Raw genomic sequence first — 10,049 nt, forward strand, 5'->3', positions numbered from 1 at the left:
GATATTATTAGAATATTGGAGAATGTTTGATAAATATTACAAATTTAGAAATGTTCTATTTCTATTACCATGACGATATGAATTATGATAATCAGTTTTTTTTTTAACCATTTAAAAAAAACGTTTTTTCTTGCCAGCAGACCTTTATTACTCTTTTAAAATGTTATCACCTTTTCCAAAAACAAGAACATGTAAGCCTCATGAGCCTAATGTATAAACCTTTTTTTTGCGTAGAGTTTGATTGATGCGAAGGTCGGTGGGATATAAAATACTTTATTAATCTCAGTATGTCTGAAATTTAGCCTAACTATACTTTATTGGCAATATAGGACCTAGTAAAATCACGTCTAAAACCTAACTAACTATTATGTTTGTACTTTTTTTAATAAACCATGAAAATAGAATTACTTTTTTGTGCTAAGTTTTGGCTACTTGCTTCAGCAGCCTTATATTGTAACATGTTGATTGTTCAAAAAATCATTTGCTTGTGATTGGTCAAATTACTTGCCTTATACTTTTGTCCTTGCGTTGCATCCTAGTGGCAACCAAGCTTTATGAAGAAAACTTTCAATTTTATCTTAAATATTCATTTGCGAAAAAAAATAGACAGTGCCATTTAATTACTGATAATATAAGTTTTAAAATAAATTTGTAGGTTATTTTTTTTTTACTCCTCTTTAAACTGCGTGGTCGGTTCTCCCAATTGGCCAAGATCATACAATATTAGGAAACTCATAAAACACAAGCTGATATTCTGACAAATTCACTAAAAATACCAAAACATGATTCATGTAATAACAGACTGACAGTCACTGTCAACTGTTAGGAATACTGTAATCAAAATTTTATATGAAACAATGATAAAGTACAGTATTAAATGCTTTTTACAGTACGTTTTTCTTTTTTAATGGCCAACTTCTGTCGTAAATGACATTGTCAATTAGTCTTACATTTCATCTGAATGATGACTAAGCCAGGACTGTTTATAGCACCTTTGGCTCGGCCCAATATTGACCAAGGGCTTCTCTCGTCCAGTGCCCACCTTAACGAGAGGAGAGGCATAAGCCAATACGTCTGATGCAGATACTAGGCGCAGGGGCTGCCATAAGAGTCAGCAGTGCTGATTTCAAATGCCTAATGGGACCCCAGCTCCATATCCAACACCTGGTAATTCCCAGATGGTCTCTCATCCAAGATCTAACCGGGCCCAACGTTGCTTAACTTCGGTGATCTGACGAGACCCGGTGTTTCAACATGGTAAGGCTGTACACAGTATGTTATTATCAAGAATAAACAACATCTTGTTGAATAATAATAATGAAACAGTCAATCTTTCAAGTAATGATTCAAATATTCAGCCTATTCAACTTATAAACATTCATTATTTTCACACCTATGTTCTTTTAGAGTAAACTTTTATTCAATTAAATTATTCAGCTGTTTCCATCTTGAATCAGAATGTCAAAGGTCATGCAACAATTAGGCAGTTGGAGTCTAACCATGATAATAAAGAAGTTATAGTGTAGATGGCGCACTCTACAGGTCTGGCATACTACATCGCACAATTCAAATTTTTTTTCAAAGAGCTAAAAGTGCAATAGTAGCTTCAATCATTAAAATGGAAGAAACTAATGTACAGCACATGATACAAAATGTGTTATAATCAACAGTATATTTAAGAATGTTAATGATCATTTACCTGTATGTTTGCTCATTGTTGATCCTTCTCGTATTCTAAATTCCTGAAATATATTACAATCCGTTTTTATTCCGTCCTGAGCAGAAAATGTTTATGTTCAGCTAGTAGAATCCATGTATACATCCATTCCACCTATTTGGTGTAGTAATTTCTGTAATTTTAATATTCACTCGTCGATTGATTTTAACCTGCAAAATGACACGATATAGTTTATACAATTATTATATCGTAGATGTACAGCATTAGTATTTCATCCAAGCTATGCTACACCGCTGTTCGCATTCTTCTACATCCAAATCATGTATATAAAATGACTGAAGAACAAGAAATTTGGGAATATCAAAACAACCATTCATTCCTGAGTATGCCCGAGTATACAGTAGGTGTTGTTGGATACAATTTTCTGTAAAATGACACAATTTTAGTCACAATTGACGTTCTATGATGTCGTCTCGACCTTGTACAACAGTCTTATCATAACTGTAAGTGTGAATAATTCAAGCGTATACTTTATTCTTAAAATGTGTTCACATTTTCTCACTCTCTGTTGTCGTCAATAGATTTTAATCTTCAAAATGACACAATTTTAGTTAAAATGAGTTGTTAATTCTACCTTCTTCTGGCCATTAGTTTTTACAATGACCTTTATACACTACAGTAATTGCCTCTTACTACAGACATCATTGGCATTGGCCTTATACAGTAAGCTGTAACTATAGAGATAGGCTTTCTATAAATAGAAGCGCTTCTTGGCATTTAAACACTAACATAAAGAAGCTACAAATTAATGCAGAATTCATTACAGAATATTTAAAAATTGTTTTGATTTGAATGTTAATAATAAAACCAATTTCCTTAATGTACTGATTTATTCAACTGCAATCACTGCAGTACTTCCAATGTATTTTTTTAAACATTGCTTTTATGTATTGGTAATAATTAATTAGCCAGATATTTTTTCGTGGGGTAAAAGGGGGGTGGGGGATCATGCTAATGTTTACTGCGGTGATGCTTTGTAAACTTCTACATTGGAAAAAAAAAGTAAATCATTTTTGTAAGTACTATACAGTAGAGTACCTTTTGACACAGATAAAATCTTGACATATCAATAACAAATTTTAAATATTATGTTTTCTAGAATGTAATTTAGGTTCAAATAACATTTACTTACTTAGCATCATTAGGTTAAACTGATAATATTAATCGGAAGCCCTGATTTATTATTATTCAGTCAGTTACATAATAGTGTACATACATATAGTCATCAATAATTTAAAAGAAACGAGTTGATATTTTATGTACAAAATAATTTAGTGCTTCTTTTATTACCTCTAATAAATTAATTTATCAGAATTTATGAGAGCAACAGCAACAGTCAGTGTTCTATAAATTGTTGCAAAAAATAATTATTCAACAATTTCAGCAAACCATTTGAAAACATACAGAATTTATCTGTCTTAAGATCTATGAAAATCTGGTTTTTAAAACCATTTTAAGTGTATATTTGCATAATATGTCATTGCTGATTTTATTTATTATATTGTATGTAAAAGGGGTCTTCGATCTCGCCTGATCTCAGTATAGAGAGTTTTCGAAGAAGCGATGCGGGGGAGGTAAGACACGGAAGACGGTCAGACACAGAAGACGGTCAACCATGAATGCTGTTGGATCCCTTCCACGCCTCTAATATAATCTGTTACAATGTTACGCAGCAAAATAATTATTTCGATTTGTGTATTTATTTCCTAATTTAAAATGTTTCTTAAAATGAGATTTCTATTTTTATATGAATATTTTATATTTATTAATTTTCATCACAATGTGAAGAATTTTGATCAGTGTGAAAAAGTGCTAAATGCACAGCGTGTTGTCTATGTTACAACAGTAGCAACTCTGAGCACTCTCAGTCAAATGCTTTTGATTTCAAATTTATCTATTTATGGATATCATAATTATATTTTCCATAATACCAGGCCTCATATCACAATATTATGTGTTAGATGAAACTGTTAAATATTTACTTTAAAATTTGAATTAAGAATATATATAACAATGCAAGTATAATATTACTTTACTAAATTTTGACTTAAATTTTGTGAATTTAAACCTGTACTGTAATTTAATTCTATGGGTTGTTCTGTTGTTCTCTTTCATGGGGGTAAACTGTCTTATCTACTTCATATCATCGTCAATTACGCCTCTCGTCTTGCGACATATTAAACGAAAAAAACAATCACTCTTAACAGCATTTTAGATCACTAACAAAAATATATCATTGATTTTTTAAAACAGCATATTTTAATTACTTTTAATGAATGAGTTTAGTGTAATCAACCAAACAGGGCAACTACTGTAAAAAATATAATCCCAGTTCCAAGAACAATACCAACAAATGTGTATTACTAGTTAGTAGGTATTATTATTCTTCAGATGCTTGTAAGGGGCCGATACAAAGATAAGACTTAATATCTTCCTTATTCTAATAACAATTATCTAAAAGGTCAGATAATTCCATGATGGTTGCAGCTAAACAGCTTCCTGATTTCAGGATTCGTCTGCTTTCCCACATTAAAGTGAGGCTAGATTTAGCTCAGCACACAATATATCGTATAAACCACCCTGGGCTATCAAAAACCGATATTCGATTATGCCCAGTGTTGGGCTAGTATAGCACTTAGGATCATAAAATAGCTGATTTTGCTTTGTACGCAAATATATTTATGTATTTTATTTTAGTAACATACTGTAAAACAGTGGTTGAAACTTTATAAAGCAATTTCAAACTATATTGACTTACTGTATACTGTAGTGTAAGCAGTTCCAAACTTTCCCTCTAACAAGTGCCCGTATACTATTTTTTACTGCACATTAAAGTCAGTGATAGTGTTTTTAAATTTCATTCATTCTCTTAAACATAATATATTATACGCTTTTCTTCAAAGGTAGAAAAATATACTGTAATAAGAAAAATATAATAAGCAATGGAATGTGGACTTGTACAGTATTATTAACTGCTACAAAAAGTTTTATTATGGCTTTGAATGGCTATCATCAAAAGACCAGAAGCTAATCAAATAATAAGAAAACAAATTAGACAATAGGAAAAGTCTAATCTAAAAGGGCATTTTATTTATGAACTTACTGAAGCTACAGTACTTCTTCCACTGTCAGTGTGTATATGAATACATTAGAAACAAGGGCATTAGAGTGCAGTGAGAAGGGGAAGGAGGAAGAAGAAGTCAAATGAGGTCATTAAAATGGCTAGAGTAACATTAAAGGTATATGGAATATTGCAGTGCAGTATTTCATTGTATTTTTGTGAAAGTGTAACCTTGATTTAACAATAGACAACAGAGGTTACAGGGCTGACTATATTTTATTTTGCAATCAAGTTTAATTGGATTTGATACTCAGTGAACTGAAAAAAAAACCAATTTCATTGGTCTTACAGAGTTTGGAAACTAAATATTTAACAAAGCATTGCGTTTTTCTTTTGAAATTGAAACAAATTACAGTAGAAATCAAAGAAATGATAACTCTATTTGCAAATTATTATTGTGACATAGTTTATACAGTTTCGTGACAACATCATCTACTGTACTATATAGTGCCAACTCAATTCAGCGAATTTGGTCCGAATTGATTGGCTTTTCCTTGAATGCTACTTGCAAGCTGCAGAAAATGGTCGATTTACTACAGTAACAACCTTTGGTAGTATGTCAATACGTAAAAAAAGAGTAGGGCTATTGGCACCCACCTATTGATAGTTAAAATGAAATGTGAACTATTTTTGACAGATTATTATGTTACAATATGTTAGCGTTCCCTGTTTAAACAATTCATCTGCCTCTATGCTTTAACGAATAACACTTCATTCTCATTTAATTTTGGCCAGTTTACAACACCCACCTTTATTTCTTTTACCTTTTGATTTGATTTATTTCAATAACATACATAAAAAAACAAACACAGAAGAACAAAAAAAAATTCAATCATTAGTATGGTGGTCCTAGGGATAGCGCCCTCTAAATCTAAATTATATAACAATAATTATATATTTAAAGCATCTTTGCCTTGTCTGTTTTTATCCTCTAGCTACGGCCTTGATAGCAGCAACTTCTTGACCATTTCACCACCTGACCGCATCATATTGTATTGGTAATGATGATGCTTTCGTAAAACGTAAACCCACTGATGTATGCTTTTTGAGAGTACAAACTTAGCAGTTCTCTATAAATCATATTTTTAAATTAAATATATTATTTGGAACTGTGCATTAGTCCAATGGAGATGTGGGGTGTAGTTGTTAATGTCATAAATATTTACCACATTATTTAACTTCTGTTGAAAAAACCATTCATTATTTAATGTAACTATCTCAACAGCATGTTTATCAAACTGATTGATTGATTCTATCTAAAGCAGTGTAGAAATCTTAAGTGATAAAAATATGCAAATATCTTCTTCCCTCTGGCATTACAATACTTAATACAGCAAATGAAAATTGCATGAAAACCAAACATGCCATTTTATAGGATGAAAGAGAAAACGTGCCCGAAAAAAATAGGCATAAGAGCTACTCTCTGTATTTCGAAAATCCTAATATCAGTTAGAATCAAAACTAAAATGAAAGGGGATGCAGAAGGTGGGTAGGAGTATTTTTCCCTTTTGCAATTTTAGTCAGGAAGATTGATTACAATTACTGCAGTATAATTAATCTTATACCGATCTTCAATTATGCCCAGTGTTGGGCTAGTATAGCACTTGGGATCATAAAATAGCTGATTTTGCTTTGTACGCAAATATATTTATGTATTTTATTTTAGTAACATACTGAAAAACAGTGGTTGAAACTTTATAAAGCAATTTCAAACTATATTGACTTACAGGTGGGTAGGAGTATTTTTCCCTTTTGCAATTTTAGTCAGGAAGATTGATTACAATTACTGCAGTATAATTAATCTTATACTTCCTTCAGTAATACTTTCTTTCAGTAATAAAAATAAATAAAAATGTTCAAAGTTATTTGATCAATGTTTGTGGATTAATCACCGGATCACATTATAATTTACATCTAAAATCATTTGTCAATCGCTTCAGAGGGTTATCAAACATGATATTTTTGTCTAATACATTATAACAAAATCTATTTATATCATGTGTACTGTTAGCAAGATCAGAGCTAATTACAGGAATATGTAAATGATGATGTATCCCTTGGGGGGATTACACTTATAAGGTTAATCAACAAGATCTGTAGAGTTGCCTCAACGAGCTTTGCAGATAGGCTCAAGTTAATGAAATCTTTCAAATCCAAGTAAATGTCAAGTTATGCATGAGAAAGATTGTGCATGCAGAAATAGATGAATAATAGAGGATAATGGATACGAGTGCTACAACAAAGTTACAGCTCTGATCTATTTAACAATTTCAGATTTATAAAAAAACAGGGAAAGGCTGTGACATTATTAGGACAGATGTTGAGATATCATCTGACTGAATACACCCACTTACAAGTTAAATCCATTTACTCTTCGATTTTGGCAATGTTTCACAATATTCCAATGTTTCATAATATAAGCCCACTCATTTTAAATGAGATTCTTTATTTTTAATCGCGTAGTCGCACAACGCTATAGCTCACTATGTCGGTCGGTCAGTAAACACTAACTCAAATTTGCACACACGACTGCATCCATGTATATGGCCTTGTTAAATTTTACTGCAATTACTGCAGTACAGTAGCTACATTTTTTATGCTACAGTATGTATGATAAAACAAACTTGCTAAATAATTAAATAACACAATTTAGTTACTGCAGTAACTGGGGTAGAATAATTTTTGTCCCTAACTAGGCATGGTGTGTGTACATAATTCAAAGATTCCATGGATTAATTAATGTTTTAGTAATTATTCTAATTAATGGCACTACTGTCTTGTTGTGGCCAGCTGAGCATAAAAAAAAAAAGAATTCTCAGGGGATTACTGGACACCATGTTAATTTGAAATCTTATTTTACAGCGATGAAACACTGTCAGATCACCGAAGCTATGCAATGTTTGGCCCGGTTGCATTCTGGATGGAAGACCGGCGACAGGTTCTGTATATACCGGAGAGTGGTGGTGTAATGATAATATCGGACTAGCATGTGATAGGCATGGGTTTGAGCCTATCTGTACCATACTAACTGTATGCTTAGGCAAGATGCTTTACTCTCATTGCCTCGTCCTTCGGATGGGACGTAAAGCTTGTGTACATAGTGCACCCAAACCCACTGATGTATGCTTTTTGAGAGTACAAACTTAGAAATTCTCTATGAATCATATTTTTAAATTAAATATATTATTTGGAGCTGTGCAGTAGTCCAATGGAGATGTGGGGAGTAGGCTAGTTGTTAATGTCATAAATATTTACCACATTATTTAACTTCTGTTGAAAAAAACCGTTCATTATTTAATGTACTATCTCAACAGCATGTTTATCAAAAAAACCGTGTATAATATATTATATAGGCCTAGGCCTAGGGCCTATATAATAAGCTAGGCCTAGTTTGCCCTTAATTGTAAGGCTTTGGTTTTAATTTATAAATAGATAGGCCTAGCTAGCTAGACTTGGCCTTCTTCTTCGCCTACTAGGCCTACTAGATAGTAAGGCTAGATAATATGCCTAATCTTTAGGCTATGCTTAACTAGCCTAGGGCCTACTGTAAAAGTGAACGCCTGAAATGTTGGCGCCCTGCCACTCACTGTCTGCTGTATCGGTCGTACGTACATACTTATCAGCGAGTGTGAAGAGCTGCTAGGGAGGCTTATCGTCGTGTTTTGAACAGAGATGTGGCGGTGGTGGAAGGAAGAGTAACAAAATAATATAACAAATGACAATCGAGATGTTTTTAATTATCGTAGTATTAAAAGTCCACAAATACCTCTAAACGCATACACATACAATCACAATACTGACTGCCGTATTCCAACTGACACTTGGTAAACACACAAATTATAATTTGTAAACAATCACATCACTTACCTACCATTTCACCGAAGCCATTTTGCCAGGATCATCAACCAGAAAAAACGAGCAAACTGGTGGTGCCCTGCGTTCTTGTGCTCCAATAATTATTCTGATCATCAGATAGTGTGCAGATCAGGTGATGACGTAACATGCGTTACACAATCCACCAAACTCAATTGAGTTCATTACATTTAATACCACATTAAAAAAACAATAATAGCAATTTCATAATTTATTTACATCAAAACCTGACTTTGAGTCTTGAAATTGTTATTGGTGAATGTAATTTTCACCGGCATTTCCGCTGTTTTCCATGTTCCGTGATAAAATCTTGAATGCGTTTCCGAAATCGCGATTTTAGCAGGAATTTGCATCTGCACACGAATCTGAAACGCGTGAACGCCTACGTCACAATTGTAACTCCAGAACGCAGTTTTTATCATGTGATAAATCTAACCAATACGTTCTAATCTATTTTTAGATTCACCCTCCTCATGTGAAAAGGCCATATACTGTATATTGTAATTGTAGTACAGCACCCTGTAGTCTGATTATGGAGCAACAAAAATAATAATAATGGCCTGATGAATGAATGAATGTATATTTGAAACGTTACAAAATGAACTATTTTTTCACTGATCGACTAATATTAAATAAGCAAGTCTCTGAGACTGAGAGTGCTAACAACGAAAGTTTTCTTTTTCAATTGAAACAAATCTCAGATGAAACCAACCTTCTCTATCTAGCTGCAGCCTCATATATCACAGTATATTCTGTTACCACCTCGAACGCATATGTTTATTAGCAAACAAAATATGATATGTTTTCATTGTGATATTATAATATAATTATTTAATAATAATAAATTATTGATATTAAATTATTATGTAATATATACACTACGTACTATTTATTTAATTAAAAAAACAAGAGGGCGCTATATACGTATTTCTTAATACTACAGCTATGTTCACACAACGGATTCGGTCACTGGCCGGTAACATTTTTTCGATCACACACTACGTTATGTTGTGTAAACAACGGTTCTATTCTACACTACACCATTTTCACCTCTTATTTTCCAGTGTGAACGTGGCTTTATTCTATTGAATTGACAAAATTATCGAAAAAAATAATATTATATTCTATTTTTAGTTCTTGTATATAGTACGTCCCTTTCTCGTTCGGTACTGTTTTATTTTTACTCTGATTAGGAAATGACATTAAGACCCGACAGTATTTTTTATCAAAATTAATTATGACATCATTGAGAGAGATTATTTAGAGGGTTAGGTTTAGTATATTTAGGAAGTAGATCAGCTATCTTGCAATTTTTTA

General features: G+C 32.4%; 1 protein-coding gene across 2 annotated transcripts in view; it reads right to left on the bottom strand.

Moving 5' to 3' along the window:
* The window catches only part of LOC144841033 (histone deacetylase 4-like), a 57,009-nt gene extending 48,249 nt beyond the window's left edge, over positions 1-8,760 (bottom strand). Inside the window, exons 1-2 of one of the 2 annotated variants that reach the window (XM_078697184.1) lie at positions 8,727-8,760; positions 1,700-1,887 (exon numbers count right to left, since the gene is read on the bottom strand). In XM_078697184.1, coding sequence (XP_078553310.1) covers positions 1,700-1,715 — 16 coding nt within the window. In that variant the 5' untranslated portion in view covers positions 1,716-1,887; positions 8,727-8,760. The remainder of the gene's footprint in view (positions 1-1,699; positions 1,888-8,726) is intronic. The other variant, XM_078697185.1, reaches the window with a different exon arrangement.
* Between the last annotated feature and the right edge of the window lie 1,289 nt (positions 8,761-10,049).

The sequence above is a fragment of the Antedon bifida genome, chromosome 4 (assembly GCF_963402885.1).
Source record: "Antedon bifida chromosome 4, ecAntBifi1.1, whole genome shotgun sequence".
Classification (NCBI taxonomy): domain Eukaryota; kingdom Metazoa; phylum Echinodermata; class Crinoidea; order Comatulida; family Antedonidae; genus Antedon; species Antedon bifida.